Source organism: Protomyctophum parallelum (assembly GCF_964188405.1).
Source record: "Protomyctophum parallelum genome assembly, chromosome: 14".
NCBI lineage: Eukaryota > Metazoa > Chordata > Actinopteri > Myctophiformes > Myctophidae > Protomyctophum > Protomyctophum parallelum.
The window spans coordinates 7,872,627-7,897,463 of record NC_139709.1 but is presented as its reverse complement, the minus strand read 5'-3'; the positions used below and the strand labels follow the sequence as shown (position 1 = coordinate 7,897,463).

General features: G+C 44.5%; 1 protein-coding gene across 1 annotated transcript; it reads left to right on the top strand.

Moving 5' to 3' along the window:
* Positions 1–736: 736 nt before the first annotated feature.
* On the top strand, positions 737–24,837 carry LOC310871034 (xenotropic and polytropic retrovirus receptor 1 homolog). The gene is made up of 15 exons (XM_083782466.1): positions 737–784; positions 11,303–11,404; positions 11,896–12,119; positions 13,016–13,165; positions 13,794–13,877; positions 14,894–14,975; positions 16,014–16,103; positions 17,308–17,405; positions 18,264–18,443; positions 21,102–21,267; positions 21,868–22,065; positions 22,437–22,600; positions 22,914–23,053; positions 23,208–23,429; positions 24,246–24,837. Exons 1-15 carry the CDS (start codon positions 745–747, stop codon positions 24,298–24,300), a joined length of 1,995 nt encoding a protein of 664 aa, XP_083638592.1. The 5' UTR covers positions 737–744; the 3' UTR covers positions 24,301–24,837.

Sequence of the window (24,837 nt, the reverse complement as noted above, 5' to 3'; positions counted from 1 at the left end):
AGCCTCGTGACATGGCACTAATACATATTAGAAAATATTAGTAAATAATTGCATGGTAAATGGTGCATTTATATAGCGCCTTTATCCAAGGCGCTTTACATAGATTGTGCATTACATTCACCAATTCACACACACACACACACATTCACACACCAATAGTGGAGGAAACCATGCAAGGCACCTGCTGCACATCGGGAGCAATTAGGGCTCCAGTGTCTTGCTCAAGGACACTTCAACACTAGCCTGGAACTCACCTATGCTGTTTATGGCATAGGCAGCTCCCGGCAGGATCCGCCGGGAGAAACTATGCGCAGCTGCGCGACATGAGACTAATTACTTAGAGCGACAGAGAGAGAGAGGAGTGTGTGTGTGTACATGTGTGCGTGTGTATGTCAATTTTACAAAGGTGCAGACGATCAGAAATCAGCAGAGAGTGAGCAATGTTTGCGCTACTTTATGCCATATTGAAGTGGACTCAGACACAGACTTTTTTTTCCCTCCCTGGAAATAAAAACGTCTGGGTTTCCGAGGCTACTTCAACACTAACTCTGGGGGAGCCCGGGTTCGAACTGGTTCCCATCCGGCCACGTAACCCCTGATCCACCGCCGCTGACATGAACTTTGTTTGTTTTATGCATCATTGTGTGTTTATGTATTCTTCCAATTGGATGTGTAAACTGTAAACAAAGCAACTGATCTCTCTCTTACTGTGCATCTTTTCTTTCTCTGCAGGCGTTCAAGGAAATGCTGTATTCGGCTCAGGACCAGGCCCCCTCTATTGAAGGTAACTATTACAAACATCCTTTGAGTTATTTGTCGTATGACAAGTTATAGGTCGGTTAATGGATCAAGTTTATTATTGGCTAATTGATCACGTCTCTACTCCTATCTATAAATAGCCATATATTAAGGGTGCAAAGTCAAATGGGAGTTTTAGATAAGACAGAAAGTCAGATATTGATGATGTTGTTTCTTTTTTAAATTATTGGCTTAGTGCAGTTTTTATCGAGACACATTTCAAGATATCTCACTGGCTAATGTTGGGTACCAGTGGGAGGTGTGGCAAGAATGAGTTCAACCGGTTGTGGTTGACTTGGGTGGTGTAATGTATTGATGACATTCTGAGGTCAAATCCCACTTGTGATCAATTTTGCAATGGCACTTACAACTGTTGGTCTAATTAATTGTGTGTGTGTGTGTGTGTGTGTGTGTGTGTGTGTGTGTGTGTGTGTGCGTGTGCGTGTGCGTGTGTGTGTGCGCGTGCGCCTAATGTTTTGATGATGGCTTAGCCAGACTATGACCCATTTTATACGTGTACACACATGCGTGCGCCGCGCATGCACGAACACACACAGACAGATGGACAACATAGAGCTGTTGGCATGCAGACTGCTACTGTAGCTCAACCTGTAGTCAGGCAGGTAATGTGTTACTGTAACTGCTACTGTAGCTCAACCTGTAGCTACAGTACTACGGGCAGGTAATATGTTACTGCTACTGTAGCTCAACAGGCAGGTAATATGTTACTGCTACTGTAGCTCAACAGGCAGTTGTATAGTATAATTTTCTTTCATTTGCTGCTTTCTTTCGTTTTAGGGATTTTAGCAGTTTTTGACAGGGGGGCGGGGGCATTCGAGCATGGGGCTAAATATGTATTTTTTAACACAATTTTATGATGATTAATCTTTTTATGGTTTACTATAGTCCTAATAAACGCCAGGAAATTACATCTGGCCAAAGAAGATCACAGGATCTATTGAATGTGTCAAACTGACATATTGAGCCTATACACACAGTATAAGCCTTCCCCCAGTAGGCTACCAGTACCTTCACATTCAGTAGATCCTGTGATCTTCTGTGGCCAGATGTAATTTCCTGGCGTTTATTAGGACTATAGTAAACCATTAAAAAATAAATCACCATCAAATTGTGTTAAAAGATACATATTTAGCCCCATGCTCAAATGCCCCCGCCCCCCCTGTCAAAAACAGCTAAAATCCCTAAAACGAAAGAAAGCAGCAAATGAAAAAAGATTAACACTCATCTTTTACTTTATCTAATAACGACCTAAAACATGAACCTTGGTTGAAAAAAACTAAAGTTGTCCTTTAAAGTCTCTCAGAGTAAATTAACCCATTCTGGGCGGGAACCCCTTTTGGTGTTTTAAGCATTCTGTTCTACTTTAGCTATTGCTATATCTTTGAATATATATTTCAGAGTTAACATTTTTAACTAAAATATTGGCTTCTGAGGGGTCTCTGGAACAACATATTTTGAGATGGGGGTCCGTAAGCCCAATAAAGATAATTCTGGGGGTCCTTGACATGAAAAAGGTTGAGTACCACTGACATAGAAAAATTTAAATTAGGATTTAGAAGCCTTTTTTTTTAAAATCTAAGTCAGGCCTAAATGGGGTTTAAATGAATTGGACAGCCAACTAGTGCTGCACCATTCTTGCTCAAATATAGAAATTAAATCGCAATCTTTTTTTTTCTTTTTCTCGATTCATCATGCAGCACTACAGATCTACTAACAATAATTGCAGAAGTAATGCATGGCAGAAGACTGCTGCTAGAATGGCATTGTGAGTGAGTTTGTAGACATTTTGACAATTTATGACAAACATGTCCCCAAAAAATATGTATGCCAGGCCAGCCACGTTTGAAGTGGGTTAAATCTAAAATTATCATTGGGTCGGCTCATCAAGTACTGGGACACGTTTAACCATTCTAATCTAAACCCATCATTATTTCAGCTCTAGAACATGATTGCATTTGTTGTTGTGACTCGGTGTATGTTCCAACATGTTCCACTGGCTGACAAATTGCGTCGTTCTTTCCATTAGATTATTTGCAGAATGGCTGCAGAGCAGTGGTTTTCAACCAGTGGTCCTTGAGGGAGTTCCAGTTGTGTTATAACCAATTATACTACAGGTCGTTTCGAGGAAGCAATCTGATTGGTTGAAACAGCCTTCTAGCCGTGGATTAAAACGGCACCGTTCACCACCTAATCAAAACAAAGAATTCAGCTGCTCTGTTTTCCCAGAGCGCTAGCAAACTCGGTGGCTAGGCTAGCTAGTTTCTTAGGACATTTGTGGTCGTATGACTACATCTGTCATTAAAAAAATATATTTCTTCAGCGATTTTCTTAGTTTTAAGGGTAACTGTTAGTTATATTTGCAATATTACACCCGAGGGTGTGGTTTGACGTGATTATTGCCACTTCAGTGATGCTTGCGGAACTCTACTACGTCTCGTTCCTGACCCATCACTGTCGTGGCAATAATCACGTTAAACCACACCCTCTCGTGTAATATTGCTTAAATGGACCCTTGTGAATCTTGAACTCTTGAGAGCGTAGAACGAAATATTTTTTCGTTTTGGGTCTGCGAGGCTAAATCTCATCGAATGGTGGTTCCGTGGCTCAAATTCCGAATAAATAATGGGCCTTGATATGAAAATGGTTGAAAACCACTGCTGTAGAAGATCAGAGAGAGAGGAAGCATTGACTTGTAGTTGTCTTAGTCTTCCCCGCCTTGATCACAGGCGGGATTCGAACCCACGACACGACACCACACTCAAGGACATGCATGGGTCTGCTGTGTGTGTGTGCGCCTGCACGTGTGCGTGCGTGCACGTGCGTGACTACGATGCGTCTGTATTCTGTAATCGTTCCTCATCCTGTTACACTATGTGCTGCAGCTATCTCATCATAATATCAGCTATATGATAGGCCTTATAGTGGCAGCCTTACAGAATGGCATGTTGTAATGTAAGGCGACTCCTGCAGCAGTACTGTCATTATTTAATCACTGGGTGTTGTTTTCATGGCATGATATCATATCGTCCTCCAAAAACAGAATGCACCGAGTCTGTGTGCTGCTAAAGACCTTCGTCACAGTATGTGACATAATCAATAAACTATTAATAGCACACTTGTGACGTTTGGTGCGACCTGATCTCACCGTGCATTACTGTACACAGTGTCCTTACATCACATACTCATTACTCACAAAACAAATTACATCACAGTTATGTTACAGACACAGCCAGTCATTTGAACACCTAAACCTGTAGTTTGGCAGTATGCATGCACCTGTTCTTCATCATCATTTTCCGCCCGTGGTCGAGATCATGGATTTCACAATGCCTCGCCTGCCTTTCTGGTCCTTTATTGCCATTCCCAGTTCCTGCTTACTGATGCATGTGTGACAGTGTCCCTAGCGATGACCTCGGGGAACGACAGTTTTCTACCTCTGGTCTGCTTTGAGGCAGGACTCCAGAGAAGAAGGGAATATATAACCTCATTGTCAGCTCTGTAGCAGTGGCCCGGCAAACTGTGTTCTTCTGGATCAGACTAGTGAAGAAACAAGGGGAAGGTTGCCGTATGTTAGATTAGTCGATGGATGGCTCTTCCAAGAGAGATTTTGCGCTCTCATTAGAAGGCCATCCAACCGTTTCTCTAATTTCTTTGAGAGTGTCCCTGTCTCGGAGACATAGAGTAAAATTGGCTCGACGACGGTTATCCTAAATATTTTTTACTTACTAAGCTGGGATTGACCAGACTTTATGCATGTCATTGCAGGCTGAGGCCCTTCCTAGTTTGACAGCACCTGTTCTTCCATGGTCAGTGGTCAACAGTTCAATAATAAAAATACATTGGCCGTCAGTGGTGATCAACTCCCAAAGCGGTACCACTGTACAGCAGCAAGACTTTGAACTTATAGGATAGGATATGATTAAACAGAACACCTTCTGTGGTTTCTCCCACAGTGCTTTCCATCAACACAATCCAAGTTACAACATATACCGTATATGACATCACACTGCATTAACCCATTTAGGCCTGACGTCGAAATTAAATGAAATGTCTTCTAAATCGTGACATTCATGTTTCTATGTCGGTGGTGCTCAATATTTCATGTCAAGGTCCCCAACAATTTATATGTAATTGGCCGCCGACCCCCATCTGAAAATATGTAGTTCCAGGGACCCATAGAGAAGCAAAGATTTGAGTTCAAAACGTTCGCTCTGAAAGAATAAAAAAAAACTAAATAGCAGACATACAAGCTACGAGCTGTCGAGCTTGTAGATCTGCTATTTTTCAATAGCTAAAGTATAACATAATGCTTAGTTAAAACACCAAAAGGGGTTCCCATCCAGAATGGGCTAGACCGACGACCGTCTGTGTGGGAAACTATTTGACCCTCTAGTCTACAATCACTACTATTGAGTGAAGCATCCTATTTTTTCATTATTTGGAACTTGTTATAATTTGAACCTAATCTGTTCATCTCCTGTGTGTGGTCACCTTATTATAACTCATGTGACCTAATAACCTGCTATGGCGGTCAGCCGGTCACCTTTTCATAAAGAGGATGTATTGCATCCCAATGGGTGAGTATATACGGCGGATGGGTCATGTATGCTTTTTAAAACATTATGGCATTATATTATGTCCATACTAGTCATCGCTGATTCCGTTTTAGTCATATACCATTATGTATTAGTTATTGTGCTATTATTGCCCTCTGAGCCAGAGTTGTGCCTTTTTTATATGATGCTATCTATGGCCAAATAACCCATTCTGACCGGGCACCCATTTTGGTGTCAGCATCATGTTATGCTTTAGCTATTTAAAAATAGCAGATCTACAAGCTCATATCGCGCCACCGAGTGGCGCGATACGAGCTTGTAGGTCTGCTATTTTTGAAAAATCGAAGACACTTTTAGAATCTGATCTCAGGTCAGAATGGGTTAATAATGAAACTGTCAGGATGTAATAGACATTTTTAGAATCTGATCTCAGGTCAGAATGGGATAAATGAGTCGGACGTTAGCGCTCGTGGTTCTGACCGATTGACCGATTGGCTGACTGACTGACTGACTGACTGACTGATTGGCTGACTGACTGACTGACTGACTGACTGACTGACTGACTGACTGACTGACTGACTGACTGACTGACTGACTGACTGACTGACTGACTGACTGACTGACTGACTGACTGACTGACTGACTGACTGACTGGCCATAGCCAACGTGTTGCTTGGACAGCGTCTGTTTTTATGACTGTCTGCCCCAAACACATTCTTCTAATAATCTATTTACGTGCTTGTTATCTTGCTATGATCCTGTGATTCATACAGTGCTAGGCTTTTCCATTCTGATTATTATATGACCATTAAATGAGCCATTCTGGGTCACGCTGTGTGACAGACAGACAGACGAACGGACAGACTGTCTCGCTCTGTTCCAGTCTTGCACATCTAAATTTATGTCTACAGCCTGGCTTCCACCTTCCGCTTATTCTAAGAATTACTGTGACTAAAAGCCCTTGTGTTTTCCGCTCTGACTAAACATCAGTCACATAAGACCCCAGACAGAAGTGTGTGTGTGGAAAATGTCAAACATTGTACACATTATGAGTTATGACTGCTGTCCTGGAAGAGGGGTAATAAAAAAAAGGTTTTACGTACTATAGGGTAAAGCCATCGTATTTAACCCATTTAGACCTGAGGCCGATTCTCCAAAATGTCCTAACAGTTTTCTGAAAAACCTTTATGTTCCTATGTCAGTCGTTCTCAAACATTTTTCATGTCAAGGACCCCCAAAAATATATGTAACTGAATGCCATGCCCCATCTGAAAACATGTTGTTCCAGGAGTGTTTTCTTAAGTGTGTCGGATGTTGTATAATGCACTAGTAGTAGCAGTGCTTTTGGCTTGGTCCCGGCGGGCACATGAGACATTTTATACATGTGTGAGAAAATATCAGCTGTCTGTCACTCAACCACGGAAACAAATATGCTCAGTTGAAGCTGGAGATAAGAGGTTCCCGCATGGTCGTTTTTACGTTCTGTCCAGGACGAGCTTCAGACGGGCCTCCTCCTTGGGAGACTTCAGCTCAGAACGTTGTTTAACCCCAATCCCTCCCTGGAACAACATATTTTCAGATGGGGGTCCTCTGTCAAATACAGAACATTCTGGGGGTCCTTGACATGAAAAACGGTTGAGCACCACTGATTTAGGCATTTAGCAGACGCTCTTAATCCAGAGCGACATACATTAAGCAAGAACAAAAAGCATGGCAATACATCACATACATAAAAAAGGTAGTTATCATGAAACATGCGCTAAGAAAGTAACAGTGGAATATCTACAGTATATAATGAAACTATACATATAAACTATACATACTATACTATTCATATATACTATAAAGTTGTATGACTACATAAAATGCAATTCTAGTGCTGTCTACGTAACATGCTATAAGTCTGTATAAAATGCTATCTAAGTCTACATAAAGTGCTATCTAAGTGCTACGGGCCATGATGGAGTCTGAAAAGGTGGGTTTCCAGACTATAGAAACATAGGTTTTTCAGAAAACTTAGGATTTAGAAGACATTTTCTTAGAATTTAGCTGTCAAATTAGGATGGAGTGGAGAGAGAGACAACTTGCTACATTGCACATTGCATTACACACATACGCACGGACACACACATGCACGTGCGCGCAAACACACACACACACACACACACACACACACACACACACACACACACACACACACACACACACACACACAGTCATCAACCGCTTATTCACACCACCACCAGACCCGCGTTGAGCTCACAAATCGTCTTATGTCTCGGAAAAAACACGACATCTTGGCTAAGTGGCGTGGGTAAATGAGTAAGCTCTGTATGACCCTGCTATTGTATGTAGTGGAAACCAGCCTATGTAATGACTCACCTCTCTGGCTATAGTGAGCACTAGTTGGCTTTATGTAAACATGCAGCTAATATCAACAGCATTCTCCACCAAGTGAAGTGCATTATTGCGACCGTAGGTCACATTTCCTATGAAATCCTGCATCTCCATCTGTTAGTCACGCCTCCATATATGGTCACGCCTCCATATATGACACGGTACGCCACCATATATGGCCATCTCCATATATGAAGATCACAACACTGACCTCAGCTAACCCTGGATAGCCTAGCCATACATGGAGAAGACTGGATCATCACCTAGATCACATGCACATATGGAGCTGGCCAGCAACTCTACACTACATCTCACCTCAAAGCCTTAGATCTCCATATATGGAGCTGACCTGTTCTGTCATTCCATATGTTGAGGTTTCAATGTGTTTTATGGGGCAACTTAAAGGTTTTGCTCGTATTTGCTCGGAGGCATGGCGGGCCACTAAGTTTGGGGCGGAAGAGGGAGGGCTCACATTCAGTTTTTGGGGCATGTCTCCGAAAGAGACAGATTCATTCAGTTTAGTTTTTAAACATTCCGTTATTTTAAGCATAGCTTAACTAAAAAGTACACGGTAGTCAAACAGTGATAACAAAGTGGGTCTACACGAGTAATTCAGTCCCATTGAGATGCCATCGCCACTCAGGCTTGCTATTGTAATATACACTTTGTTGCGGGCAGTGCAGTCAGTGTTGCATGAAAATAGCAGATTATTATTTTATCAAAAAAGAATTGCCTGCGATTTTGTAACCCATTTTTCACCCCTGTGTCAATTATCTTATGTGACCCTTTGCTCTACACACCCTCCACCAACCTAGTCCCCATATATGGGGGACAAGGGGAGAGCAACGGACTTGAACTCGGACATGCTTCCTTCATGCCTGAGTGTCCAATTCGCTCCTTTAACACCTGACAGGGGGGGAGTTTCCCTGGCTGGACGTAGCGCGTGGAAGGAACACGTTATTCCAACCAGTTCCTTTCCCCTCCATCAGGCGCCCCGGCTGGCCAGGGGGAGGCAGTTTAGAGACCAGGATTACTGCATGTTATTTTGAGGGTACCTACCCTAGGGGACACGGGGAGAACATAGAAAGGCCCTTTCACCAACCCCCGCCTCGGGTAGTTGAAAATAGAAGATCTTTCAAGCACACGATGCATCAAAGCACGGTGCGTTGTGAGCTTGTACATCTGCTATTTTCAACTTGTGGCACTGATGAACAGTGAATGTGGTGGCTGTTTGTTTACCTTGTACCACATGCAACTGTATGGGTTTAAAGCAAGGAGTTCCTGGAAAGGAGGGGAGGGAAAAAAAACAGCAATTGCCAGATGAAAAGTACAGCCTAGCCTTATTACAGACATGTTATAATGGCATAATGATGATAATAATCATAAGGACGCCAAGACGCGCAGAGAGAGGGAAGAGCAGAATAAGGCAAAAATGGGATAAGGAGATTAGACTAGTCTACGTGTGTGTGTGTGTGTGTGTGTGTGTGTGTGTGTGTGTGTGTGTGTGTGTGTGTGTGTAGCAGTACAGTATGTTTGTGTATGTTTTGTCTGTTTTCGTGGACTAGCCATAGACACCCCAATTTAGTTAATTTGGTGTCTTGTCTAAATCCAGCCACTCTGGAGTTTGATGAATCACTGACACTGCTGCATTTTGTGTGTGTGTTCTCTCTCAGCCACATGGAGGAACATGCTCCAGTGGTATACTGTGTCTGGGCATTTGTATTGTGCAGAGACTGCACTGCAGTCAGCACAAATAATACATATACTATAGGTTTTGTTTGTTTGCTGATAATGCAAGTGAAAATGGTAAGGGTTGAGACGAAGAACCATTTTAAGTCCATAGTGTATTCCGACCATTTAAGTCCATAGTGTATCCCTCCCCCAAACGCCCCATAACATCTGTCCTTCCTTACCTCTTGGCTCTTATCCGTCCTTTATAAATTATGGATAATTAGTAATGGACTTGAATGGTTCTTTAGTCTCAACGCTTCAAATAATGACAGAACAGTTAGTGTGACACCCGTGAACAGACAAATAACAACAGAACTGTGTGATAACAATTTAACAAACATCTGTACATGGAATGGTACGGTGCCACAGGACTGTGTGATATTAAACAAACATCTGTACATTGAATGGCACCGTGCCACAGAACTGTGTGATAACAAACATCTGTACATTGAATGGCACCGTGCGACAGAACTGTGTGATAACAAACATCTGTACATTGAATGGTACGGTGCCACAGGACTGTGCACGGACGGAGCTGTCTTCTACAGTACATGCCAGAAAGCCTCTGCTACATGTCCATTCAACCAGTGGTCCTTGAGGGGGTGGGTTGCAGGTGGTCCCCCCAGATAGATGATGGAGAGTTGGTTCAATGGTTACCATATGGACCCTTATAGATCTTCAACTCATGAGTGTACAATGAAGTACGGGTCCATTTGGTTTCATTGTACACTCTCAAGAGTTACATGATTGTTAAACATCTGAAATACTGAATTTAGTCTACACGATTAGAGAATGTAGAACAATTGTTATGTTGATCAACTTTTGCCTAATGAATGATTAGTACCAACATCAATACGCAAAATCCTATCAGAGGCTAAATGTCAACACATGGTGGTTCCGTGGCTCAAATGCCAAAGTCAACAATGGGCCTTGATATGGAAAGGGGAGAAGGCCTCCCCCTTGTGGCCGTGCCAGCAGCTAAAAATGGTTCACCAAGACAGTACACTGTGTGTGCGCTGTGTGTGCACAGTGTGTGCATGTTGTCACCCGAAACAAAATCACAGTAAAAGGCGTTTAGTGGAGGTGTTGTAGCTGGGTTTTTTTTCCTTCTGTAGTGAGAGTGTATCAAATCAAAGATAAGGTGAAAGGTCAAGTTGGTCAACTACCAACGAATTAAAGCTGCAATCCCAAGCATATTCTTGACGAGTGAAATGTTATCCTAACCAATCGGTATGTGTTGTATATAGACATAGACAATATGATTTTAAATATTAACCCATAGCAGATCTACAAGCTCATAGTGCAGCACAGAGTGCTATGAGCTTGTAGACCTGCTATTTTGGAAAAATCGTGAAAATGTGGCGCAAATTTGGAATATATATTTTTTTCAGAACGAACGTTTTTATCTCGTATCTTTGCTTCTGGGAGGTCCCTGGAACAACATATTTTCAGATGGAGGTCGGTGGCCAAATACAGATAATTCTGGGGGTCCTTGACATGAAATTGTTGAGCGTCACTGACATAGAAACATAGGTTTTTCAGAAAACTGTCGTGATTTAGAAGACGTTTTGTAGAATCGAGCTTGAGAACAGAAGAAACGTACTGTTATTGGAACCTGTTGATCTGTTGTTTTCAGCCTCAATACTGATTGTGTGCGTGTGACTGACTGGGTTGTGTTTCAACAGACGTAACTCAATCTGAGAAGGAATGTGAAAAAATAGCTCTGTTTCCTGATAATGTCCTGTGCTTTGTAATATTATGTTCACTAACGGCCTGTGTCCTCTTCTCTCTCTCTGCAGTTACAGATGAGGATACGGTTAAGAGGTACTATGCCAAGTTCGAGGAGAAGTTCTTCCAGACATGTGAAAAGGAGCTGGCAAAGATCAACACTTTCTATTCTGGTAAAGAGCTGCTACTACCGTTGCTACAACTAATAGAACTAAGTACTACTAATAATACTACTACTTTAATAGTACTTTAATCTACTACTACTACTACTACTGCTTGCTATTACTACCACTACTAAATATTATATGTTAAACCCCAGCTGCGAGGGGTTTCCTCGTCATAATTCCACTGGTCCGCCTGCAGTCCCCGCTCTTACCACTAGGGTCTCAACATTAGGGTCTCAACAAGCGCCTCAACATTGTAGAGCATCACTGGGGGCTTGGCGCACGCACACACATTACCTCACATCCCTTGTATTTCCATATACGTTTCAGTGCAACCACCTAGAATGTTGAGTTTGCCCGGCGGTGTCCCGCAGAGCCTTTTCCCGCTGCCTAACTCTCTCTCTCTCTCTCTCTCTCTCTCTCTCTCTCTCTCTCTCTCTCCCTCTCTCCCTCTCTCCCTCTCTCCCTCCCTCCCTCCCTCCCTCCCTCCCTCCCTCCAGAAAAGCTGGCCGAGGCCCAGCGTCGCTTCGCCACGCTGCAGAACGAGCTGCAGTCGTCGCTGGACGCCCAGAGAGAGAGCACCGCCTACGGGCCTGGCCTGCGGAAGAGGAAGACGGTGTTCGCCCTGTCCCAACAGGAGAGGTGTAAGCACCGAAACATCAAGGACCTGCAGCTCGCCTTCTCCGAGTTCTACCTCAGCCTGATACTGTTGCAGAACTATCAGGTATGCAAACCAATGACTCCAGCACGCAGCCACGCACGCGCACACACACACACACACACACACACACACACACACACACACACACACACACACACACACACACACACACACACACAGAGAGAGAAAATTACAGCTGCGGAGACAAGGGTTTCAGATATGTACTTCATCAGCACATCATCAGCTTCTCATCACCAATGAGCAGAAACCCCACACACACACACACACACACACACATACACACACTGTGCGCGCACATTTAACTGATGTGAACACATTAGTATCAATTGTCTTCATGCACGCACATGGCATGTGATGAAATCTATCATTATTCACACTATATTAATATCACACATTAAGGGTGAAGTCTTCTGCCACACAACCTATAGGTCACTAGGTGGGTTGGTTGCTGCTGGTATAAAACATTCTGGTTGTACGGTCCCCTTTCCCTATGCTACCCTTCTAATATACACACAGTACTCTTCATTTTTAAGTGGTGCAACCACTTCTACATCCAGTGATGTCCGTATGTATGTTAGTTATCATGTATCAGTCTTGAGCACGAGTGGTGTGCGCATGCGTGAAATTGGAAAGAGAGAAGTATGTGACATGGCTGCCACCTGCTGGACGCAAATCCAACTACTGACTGTCTAGGTTCATTGATATCTATAATAAAGCTAATCTGACGAGCAGAGAGAGAGAGAGAGAGGAGGGGGGGGGGGGGGGGAGAGAGGGGAGTTGCACCACTTGGTTCACACAGGTGTGATTTTTTTTTACCTACTCTAGAGAACATGCAAACTCCACACAGAAAGGCCCTTTTGTCTTTCTGTCTCCCTATCACTTTCCAATCTCTTTATCTCTCCTCCTGTCTCCTCTCTCTCTCTCTCTCTCTCTGTCAGAACCTGAACTTCACAGGCTTCCGTAAGATCCTGAAGAAACATGATAAGATTCTGGAGACGTCCAGAGGGGCAGACTGGAGGGTGGCCCATGTCGAAGTCGCCCCGTTCTACACCTGCAAGAAGATCACGCAAATTATCTCCGAGACCGAGGTGCGCACACACACACACACACACACACACACACACACACACACACACACACACACACACACACACACACACACACACACACACACACACACACACACACACACACACACACACACACACACACACACACACACTCACACACACTCACTCACTCACTCACACACACACACACACACACACACACACACACACACACACACACACACACACACACACACACACACACACACACACACACACACACACACACACACACACACACACACACACACACACTCACTCACTCACTCACTCACTCACTCACTCACACACACACACACACACACACTCACTCACTCACTCACTCACTCACTCACTCACTCACTCACTCACTCACTCACTCACTCACTCACTCACTCACTCACTCACTCACTCACACACACACACACACACACACTCTCACACACACACACACACACACACACACTCACTCACTCACTCACTCACTCACTCACACACACACACACACACACACACACACAAACTCACATGCAGGTACCTAAAATGTGTATCAAAATGCGTACTTAATGGTTTTACTTTCTCCTCCCATCTCTTTCCACCAACCACGCCTCTCTGTTCTCCCCATCAGGCGTTGGTTACAACAGAGCTGGAGGGAGGGGACAGACAGAAGGCCATGAAGAGACTGAGGGTGCCGCCCTTGGGGGCTGCACAGGTCAGACGCACGCACGTGCACACGCACGCACACACACACACACACACACACACACACTGAAGTTGTTGAAGGAGAATCCCGGACCAGCATTTTCTTATCGTTATCTGGTCTTATTATAACCAACAATCAGTGGTAGGGGCGAAAACAATAAAATAAAATAAAAACATCCAGAGTGGAAAACAGTTAATCCGGAATTCTCCTTTAACAATTTTTTTTACATAGGACGCCTCAGGCCGTCTTAAGGATTCGAACCGAGAGGTGCCTTGGACGTCGGTGGACGTCCTAGCGCATCCTCAATGATACGGGCGAGATAAGAATATTCAGAGTTTTTCCTATTTTATTTTTTTTGGCCGTTTGACTTTCAGCTTCCGTATGCTAACGCTCTGGGCAATTATTAGCTTGCCGTTGACTCGCATGTTAGCGCGGCGGAAAGAATGACTCGTATCTCCTAATCCAGGGCGCTCTCCGTGGTGATGAATGGATCGATATGCTGGCGCTTCATTTCTGCTCCTCATCCGTCTCTCCCGCAAAATATGAACGCTTTTTGGATCATATATCATATAAATTAAAATCATCGCAATGTAAGGTCAACTTTGTAAAGTCAACTTTTTTAGGAAATTGTTTCCGGTTCATGGCTTTCAGAGTAAAAGCGCTCAGACAACTCCGGCACCCCAGAGCTCCTATTTTGAAGCACTTCCGGCACCAATTGTGTTAATCAAAACTAAATGAAATGTCGTGCTAAGTTGTGCTGCGGTACAGGAACAGTTTATTAAGGGCGTCTGTGCTGTGGCTCAGGAGGTAGAGCAGGTCGTCCAATGTTTCCGTGGGTCGGCGGTTCGAAACCCGGCTCCTCCTGTCCTGACATGTCGAAGTGTCCTTGGGCAAGACACTGAACCCCACCTTGCCTCCAATTGAGTCGGTCGGTGCTAGCTTGAACCATTGTAAGGTGCTTTGAGCACTTGGAAAAGCGCTATAAAAATGCCCTTCATTAGTAAACAGTGTTTGTATCCCTGCAGCCTGCCCCTGCGTGGACCACCTTCAGAGTGGGGCTCTACTGCGGGGTGTTCCTGGTCCTAGTGGTGACGGTGATCATCACAGGTAACAAAACAAACACACACACTTCCATACAAACATACCAAACATGATGAAAAACATTCAACTCAACCAGCGACATAAGCTGTGTTTTCACTACAGTGAGCCAGGATTTTACCTGCAAAAATATAAATGGGAATGTCAATGCGCTCCTTGGCAGCAAAGGTGTTGGTGTTGCTTAACCCATATTGGGCGGAAGCCCCTTTTGGTGTTTTAAGCATTATGTCAGACTTTAGCTATTGAAAAATAGCAGATCTACAAGTTCATAGCGCGACACTGAGTGCAAACTATGTATTACATAATGCTTAGTTAAAACACCAAAAGGGGTTCCCGCCCAAAATGGGTTAATTAATCCATCGAATGAACAGAGGATCAGCAAACAGTTTTCTCATATTATTTTTCTCTCCTCAGCAGCAGAGCGTCAAGTTTACAATTTACAATTTAGGCATTTAGCAGACGCTCTTAATCCACAGCGATTTACAGTAAGCAGGAACACAAACATGGTAGTACAATCCTATACATGGAAAGAGTTGTCATGAATCATACATAAGCTAAGAACCTAACAGTGGAATATCTATATAATGAAACTATGCATATATACTGTATGGTGCTGTGTCTACATAAAATGCTATCTAAGTTACGGGGCTAGGGCAATTGCTACGGGCTAAGATGGAGTCTGAAGAGGTGGGTTTTCAGCTTACGGCGGAAGATTGGGAGTGAGTCTGCAGTTCTCTGATTGCAGTGGGAAGTGCATTTGAGTTTGGAACGTGTGGAGCGAACGTTGTGGTGCACGGATACACTGACAGAATATCAGATGTACAGTACACCTGATGGCAGGCTAAACACTCACACAAAAACCAAGCATAGCCTCGATGCCATTCATAGAGCTTCAAATGCTTTGTATGAATATAAGATTTGTTAAGTTCCAGTCAGCCATTTTGGTTGTACTGTAACTATTCTTTAAATCTCTCTCTCTCTCTCTCTCTCTCTCTCTCTCTCTCTCTCTCTCTCTCGCTCTCTCTCTCTCTCTCTTCCACTCTCCAGGAGCCGTGACGATTCGTCAACGTGATGTTTGGCCCCTGGTGAGGATCTACAGGGGAGGCTTCCTGTTAATAGAGTTCCTCTTCCTGCTAGGTATACACACAAGCACGCACATACACACAGTTCTGACACTCGTTCCTTAAATTTGCAGTCCATACGTTTTTTTTCCAGTTTTTTTTAGTATGAGTATGATAATACAATATCTAATAATACAGTACTCAGATAAACACCAGTATCAGCTGTTACTTTGAGAATTAACTGTCATTTAGAACTCATTTTACAGTAGCTTTATCAACTAACGTATGAACTCCCTTTGGCGTTTTCTCTCTATCCTGCATTTAAACACTTTTACATTAGCTTCTTTTTTAACTTTAATTTAATACTGGTTTTACAGTAGCTTCATCCACATAATTTTATCAACACTGCTGTGTCTATAACCTGTGCCTTTTTCTTTGTACTTGCATTTAAATATACTGCTTTTAACAGTAGCTCTATCCACTGACTTATAAAATTGCTGTGCTGTTGTTTCTCTAACCTGCTTTAAAACACTTACTTGCATTTTCTTTGGCCGTTTTTAATCCGCCTCCTTACTGCTCCCCTGACACCCTCTGGGTGCTCGGAGGCCTCCTATAAGCACTTCACAATAGCCTTTGCACACTTAAGTTCCGTTCCCGTTCTGTTCTAGCCTGTTCATCATCCCTGGCCTACTTTAAGGGTATATAATTCTACTTATAATCACAGGCTTTCCCCCTTGTTTTAATTTTTTTTGCTCCCTGGGAAGTAGGCTAATGATCTATAACAGTTGCATTAACCCATTTAGGCCTGACGTCGAAATTAAAAAAATGCCAGTTCTAAATCATGACAACTTTCTAAAAAACCTCATGTTTCTATATGTCAGTGGTTCTCAAACTATTTGACCCCCAAAAGTGTAATTCCCTGCCAACCCCCATCTGAAAATATGTAGTTCAGGGACCTTCCAGAAGCAAAGATTTGAGTTAAAAACGTTCGCTCTCAGAATATGCCTTCAAAGATTTCCACCACATTTTCACGATTTTTCAATACCTAAAGCATAACATAATGCTTAAAACACCAACAGGGGTTCCTGCCCAGAATGGGTTAATACAGAATGAGATCATATCGACATCGGTTTATATCGGTTATTGGCCATAACAGCAATGAATTATATTGGAGAATTATATCTCTAATCTTTTATTGGGTAAAGGACCTAGACATTGGATATGGGGGACGCTGGCCCCCCAAAATGGCCTAGCCTAACCTACTGTGTGTTCTCTGGCAGGGATCAACACCTATGGCTGGAGACAGGCAGGGGTTAACCATGTACTCATCTTTGAACTCAACCCCAGGAACAACCTATCCCACCAACATCTGTTTGAGGTATTCGCACGCACGCACGCACGCACGCACGCACGCACGCACGCACGCACGCACGCACGCACGCACACGCACACACACACACACACACACACACACACACACACACAGTAAGTACATATTACACACTTTCATTTGCAATATGTTTACAGTAAGAGCGTAACATATAAAGATGTGGCTCTCCTTGCCAATAGAATGCACAGGGCCTCATATTTCGAAGACCCCGTGATTCCACCCCGGAGAACCAGAAGTAGTTGTTGGCCATTTTCCGTGCCACCGCTGGTCCCCATTCGCTTTCGTCAGAAGCGCTATAATATTGTATATCTATTAATATTCAAGGTGTTAAATGCAGGTACAATACAGCTGTCACAACATTTCAGGCTGGAGATTGTGTGTGTGTGTGTGTGTGTGTGTGTGTGTGTGTGTGTGTGTGTGTGTGTGTGTGTGTGTGTGTGTGTGTGTGTGTGTGTGTGTGTGTGTGTGTGTGTGTGTGTGTGTGTGTGTGTGTGTGTGTGTGTGTGTGTGTGTGTGTGTGTGTGTGTGTGTGTGTGTGTGTGTGTGTGTGTGTGTGTGTGTGTGTGTGCGTGCAAAGGAGAGCCAAGCAGTTAGCGAGGTACTGCTCAGTTTCAGCCATTATAGGAAGCCGCTCAATTTGGAGGAGGCGTTGTTTCCTTTATCCATGATTTATGTCTGCGACATGTCAGCTGTACTGTATGTAACGATGCTCTGCCGTCCATGCACGTTGTAACTGTCTGCTCTCCTATTGTCAAACTGCACTGGCAGTGTTTTATGTCCTTTGTACAAGATATTCCTGTACTTCTCATTATGTGGACATAAATAAACATTTATTTGTGTGTGTAGATTGCGGGCCTGCTGGGCGTGCTGTGGTGCGTCAGCCTGCTGTCCTGTCTCTTCAGTGACAGCGTCCTGGTTCCCATGCAGGCCAACCCTCTGGCTCTGTACGGCTTCTTCTTCCTGTTCCTCATCAACCCTTCCAAGACCTGCTACTACAAGTCACGCTTCTGGCTCCTCAAGCTGCTGGTAAGCACAACGCTGACCCATTCTGACCTGAGATCAGATTCACACGAGGTTTCCACTGGACAACACACTGGTCTGATTAACCCATTCTGACCTGAGATCAGATTCTAAAAAATGTCAGTCGTTCTTTGATTTTTCAAAAATAGCAGACCTACAAGCTCGTAGCGCGCCACTCGGTGGCGCGCTATGAGCTTGTAGATCTGCTATTTTTCAATAGCTAAAGCATAACATGATGCCAACACCAAAATGGGTGCCCAGTCAGAATGGGTCTAAGAGGTGTGCGTGTGTGTGTGTGTGGGGTCGGTAACATTCCGATAACATGCAATTCATTACGTGACATTTTCAGTCGATCAATTATTTATTTGGAATGCTTCAGTTGATTGTTGCACTACCTGTTTTATACAGTATCTTTCTGACATGTATAGCTGCACTTCAACAATTATTACTATAGTATTATTGTATTTATTCCTAGATCAGTGGTTCAGATTTACAGAGGGTCAATTTGAGAACCACTGTCCTCGATTGTTTATAAATTACACACATTGGTATGGGATCGGTACGCCGATAACACACACACACACACACACACACACACACACACACACACACACACACTAAAACCTGGGAGCTGACCAGTACAACCACAGTCTTATACTGTTGGCCACTAAGCAACTCCAGGAGGAGCAGGGCACTTCAGCGGTGTTGGGTGAGTGATGACAATCACTTCCCCACCCAGATTTATCCTGCCCGTCCGGGGACTCGAACCGGCAACCTTTCGGCGACAAGGGCGCTCCTCTAACCCTTAGGTCACCGCCGCCCCTCTAATCTCTAATACTTATCCCATACATTAATGGCGACAGCTCTGTTGCGAACTTGCAAAGTCTGCATACTGATCATATTTTCCTGTGTAGTTCCGTGTGGTGACGGCTCCGTTTATATTTTCCTGTGTAGTTCCGTGTGGTGACGGCTCTGTTTATATTTTCCTGTGTAGTTCCGTGTGGTGACGGCTCTGTTTATATTTCCCTGTGTAGTTCCGTGTGGTGACGGCTCCGTTTATATTTCCCTGTGTAGTTCCGTGTGGTGACGGCTCTGTTTATATTTCCCTGTGTAGTTCCGTGTGGTGACGGCTCCGTTTATATTTTCCTGTGTAGTTCCGTGTGGTGACGGCTCCGTTTATATTTCCCTGTGTAGTTCCGTGTGGTGACGGCTCTGTTTATATTTCCCTGTGTAGTTCCGTGTGGTGACGGCTCCGTTTATATTTTCCTGTGTAGTTCCGTGTGGTGACGGCTCTGTTTATATTTCCCTGTGTGGTGACGGCTCCGTTTATATTTCCCTGTGTAGTTCCGTGTGGTGACGGCTCCGTTTATATTTCCCTGTGTAGTTCCGTGTGGTGACGGCTCCGTTTATATTTCCCTGTGTAGTTCCGTGTGGTGACGGCTCCGTTTATATTTCCCTGTGTAGTTCCGTGTGGTGACGGCTCCGTTTATATTTCCCTGTGTAGTTCCGTGTGGTGACGGCTCCGTTTATATTTTCCTGTGTAGTTCCGTGTGGTGACGGCTCCGTTTATATTTTCCTGTGTAGTTCCGTGTGGTGACGGCTCTGTTTATATTTCCCTGTGTAGTTCCGTGTGGTGACGGCTCTGTTTATATTTTCCTGTGTAGTTCCGTGTGGTGACGGCTCCGTTTATATTTTCCTGTGTAGTTCCGTGTGGTGACGGCTCCGTTTATATTTTCCTGTGTAGTTCCGTGTGGTGACGGCTCCGTTTATATTTTCCTGTGTAGTTCCGTGTGGTGACGGCTCCGTTTATATTTCCCTGTGTAGTTCCGTGTGGTGACGGCTCCGTTTATATTTCCCTGTGTAGTTCCGTGTGGTGACGGCTCCGTTTATATTTTCCTGTGTAGTTCCGTGTGGTGACGGCTCCTTTTATATTTTCCTGTGTAGTTCCGTGTGGTGACGGCTCTGTTTATATTTTCCTGTGTAGTTCCGTGTGGTGACGGCTCCGTTTATATTTTCCTGTGTAGTTCCGTGTGGTGACGGCTCTGTTTATATTTTCCTGTGTAGTTCCGTGTGGTGACGGCTCCGTTTATATTTTCCTGTGTAGTTCCGTGTGGTGACGGCTCCGTTTATATTTTCCTGTGTAGTTCCGTGTGGTGACGGCTCTGTTTATATTTTCCTGTGTAGTTCCGTGTGGTGACGGCTCTGTTTATATTTTCCTGTGTAGTTCCGTGTGGTGACGGCTCCAATTATATTTTCCTGTGTAGTTCCGTGTGGTGACGGCTCTGTTTATATTTTCCTGTGTAGTTCCGTGTGGTGACGGCTCCGTTTATATTTTCCTGTGTAGTTCCGTGTGGTGACGGCTCTGTTTATATTTTCCTGTGTAGTTCCGTGTGGTGACGGCTCTGTTTATATTTTCCTGTGTAGTTCCGTGTGGTGACGGCTCCGTTTATATTTTCCTGTGTAGTTCCGTGTGGTGACGGCTCCGTTTATATTTTCCTGTGTAGTTCCGTGTGGTGACGGCTCTGTTTATATTTTCCTGTGTAGTTCCGTGTGGTGACGGCTCTGTTTATATTTCCCTGTGTAGTTCCGTGTGGTGACGGCTCCGTTTATATTTCCCTGTGTAGTTCCGTGTGGTGACGGCTCCGTTTATATTTCCCTGTGTAGTTCCGTGTGGTGACGGCTCCGTTCCACCGCGTGGAGTTTGCAGACTTCTGGCTGGCCGACCAGCTGAACTCTCTGGTGGTGGTTCTGATGGACCTGGAGTACATGATCTGCTTCTATAGCTTCGAGCTGGACTGGCACAAACACGACGGACTCATTAGCAGTGAAGGTATGCACGCACACACACACACACACACACACACACACACACACACACACACACACACACACACACACACACACACACACACACACACACCATGTTCTTGTAGCCCCTCAACTCTATGGTGTTTAATAATGTTTTCACGTGGAATTATGTTTTATTATAATAAGCATGTTTTTTTTGAAGAACTTAGAGAAATTGAATTATGATAAAATGCCATAATGATTGATAAATGATAGAAATATAATTATGGTCTATTGTTTTTGGTGTCAGCTTTCCTCTTGACTACTCAAATACCATAAACGTATGTTTTGTTGTGAACCCATTTTAAAATTAAAACCGGGAAACCTAAAGTGTCATATATACGGGTCCATTTGGTTCCATTGGTACACTCTCAGAGTTATCGGCGGTCCTCCTTGCAAATGAAACCTTTGAGAACCACCACCACTAGTACTAGTTGGACGTCTCCTATGGAGCTGTATAGTAAATCATTATCATACATATTCTGAAGAAAACCTTGAGACGTGACATTTGCGGACATTTGTGTACGGACATGTTGGTGACCCCCTGTATGTAACCGTGTCCCCCCCCCCCCCTCCCCCCCAGGTAAAGACGACGTGTGCCACTCCTACTCGTACGGCGTGCGAGCGGTGATCCACTGTCTCCCGGCTTGGTTCCGCTTCGTCCAGTGTCTGCGGCGTTACCGCGACACCAAGCGAGCCTTCCCTCATCTCGTCAACGCGGGGAAATACTCCACGTCCTTCTTCGTGGTCACCTTCGCGGCCCTCTACAGCACGCACAAAGGTACGGCAGCGGAGAGAGGAGGGGGTTGACATGAAAAGGGTAATGGCGTCTGCTCATAAATGTTATCACCTCTCAATGTGTTCCAACCCAAATCCCTTGGGAAACTTTGTGAAAGCTGCTGACAGTTGGGCTACCATTGACAAACTTATATGCAGAGAAGATTTACACATTTTCATTCTGCTTTCAGTATCATGTGCCCGAGTATAGCATGATTCTGAATCCATTGCAAGCACAAAAAAAACAAACAAAAAAAACACCCCTTGTGCTAGAAACGGCCAGGGCCGTCAAACATCACAAATGTGACAAAAGTGTAAAATAAATCACGTTAACCTTGTTGAACGCATCGTGCCGTTCTTGTCCGCACCCTCCAGACTCTCATCCAGACGCAGAGATCTTCTTCTACTTGCTTATCGGCTGCTCCATCGTCAGCTCGTGTTACACCCTCATCTGGGACCTGAAGATGGACTGGGGCCTGTTCGACAGAAACGCCGGAGAGAACACCTTCCTCCGAGAGGAGATCGTTTACCCACAAAAGGTAATTAACCTATTAAGACCTGAGGCTGATCCTACAGATGTCTTATAAATCTAAATAAACAGTTTTCTGAAAAAATCTTATGTTGCCATATCAAACTTTTTCAAGGAGCAGCCAAAATAATATGTATTTGTCACTCACTTTGCGTGCTCCTGTCTGTCTGTCCCTCTGTCTTTGCGTGCTCCTGTCTGTCTGTCCCTCTGTCTTTGCGTGCTCCTGTCTGTCTGTCTGTCCCTCTGTCTTTGCGTGCTCCTGTCTGTCTGTCCCTCTGTCTTTGCGTGCTCCTGTCTCTCTGTCTTTGCGTCTGTCCCACTAGGCGTATTACTACGGTGCCATAGTGGAGGACATGTTGCTGCGGTTCTCCTGGACGATGACTCTGACCCTAACCACAGTGTTTCGTTACCCAGGCCTGTCTGACATACTGGCTACTATACTGGCCCCGATGGAGGTCTTCAGGTACGCACACACACTCGCTTACACTTTTACTCTGCTTCTTATATTCTCTCTCTGTGTTGCGTGGTTGTTTTGCTGCGTGTCTCTCTCCGGCGTGTAGTTTTTTGCATACGAATCCATCCAATCCCATTCATTTTCCTCCTCCTCCTCCTCCCAGGCGGTTCGTGTGGAACTTCTTCCGCCTGGAGAACGAGCACCTGAACAACTGCGGTGAGTTCAGGGCCGTGAGGGACATCAGTGTGGCTCCGCTCAACGCAGACGACCAGACGCTGCTGGAGCAGATGATGGACCAGGAGGACGGCGTCCGGAACCGGCAGGGCAAGAAGAGCTGGAAGAGGAGCTACAGCATGAGCCTGCGCCGGCCGCGGCTAGCGTCGCAGTGAGTCACTGACCGTGCTTTGGAAATGACCTGAGCATGCGCTGCGCGCAGCCAGTGTCAACTTGCAGAGTCATTATTGTTCCAGTAGAATTTTAATTTAATTTTGGTCAGTACACCCAAATGGCTCCTGTCAAAGTCTTTAGTCATAGACGCAAGTTGTCAATGTTCACTTATTGCACGCTTCCTCTATGTGTGATAAAGTTCTGGAAAGGCAGAGCAATTAGATCCCACAGAAAGATAGTGTTTCAATAAAGGGTATCGTATTAATTCACAAAATTAACGAATGGGTTCAGTGATGTCTGCGCAAGATAATTGTACTAGGATCCAGAGCCATAGAGTAAGACAGAGTTACGACAACTCCGTTCACTTCATGGGGCTTCAGTCCATTGGCAGCTCTGGGCTCTTCTACATGGACTTCTATAGAGCGTCGCAGTCCCCCACCCCCTTTCATGACAACAAGAGCCTCGGAAAATAATTCCCCGTTCATTTTCCTCAGACTTTTCAAAAAGTATTAATTTAAAGACGTTTACGCTGCGGACAAAGCCAACTCGAGTTGTGACAAATCATGACGATAAACACAATGTTTTGGGCTGATCAAATAATTAAAAAGAAGGGGAAAAAAAGGCAGGTAACAACACTTTTGTTTTGTTTTTCTTCTTACTAATTATTTGATTGGCTGTGTACATACGTCCAATGCATCCCTCGATTGGATTCCCTAGGACGTGTGGACACGTCGGATGGACGGAAACGGTGAATATGCATATTCTTGTGTCGTCACAACATAACACATAATGTCCCCTCTGCTGCCCTCTGTAGGTCAAAGACTCGCGACACCAAGGTCCTGATCGACGACACGGACGATGACTCCTGACATCAGGCCACGCCTCTCGCATGGGTGCAGAATTTATTCAAGGGAAATTCTGCGTGCTAACAAAGGAATTACCCAGCGAGCCGGGCGTTGAAAACGTTGGAGAGAAAAAAAAACACCCAAAGGATGGGTGTTGAAGTCATCATACATACCCCCACCCTGTCTTATCCCCCAACGCTATACGCTCTCACCCTGGGGTCAGAACTTGATCAAAAAGGAGGAAGTCAGACATATTAGAAATACCCAATGAGATGGGTAGCAAAAACTCCTGACACACCTACCACTATCCTTTCCCCTTAGACGTATTCAGGGGTTGGGGGGGTTTGGTTGGCGTACACACGTCACATAACCTTCGTTGGAGGGTGCAGAACTCAAGACACACCCTCCTTAACCTTTACTATCTAGAGGTGGGTCCTAATCCCAGCCCTACTCCTCCTCCTCCTGGCCATTGGTTGGTTCGACCAGCCTCTTCATCATCATAGGCTTAAACCTCTTCATTGACGAGAAGGAAAATGGGGGCGGGGGATTCAAACTTAAAAT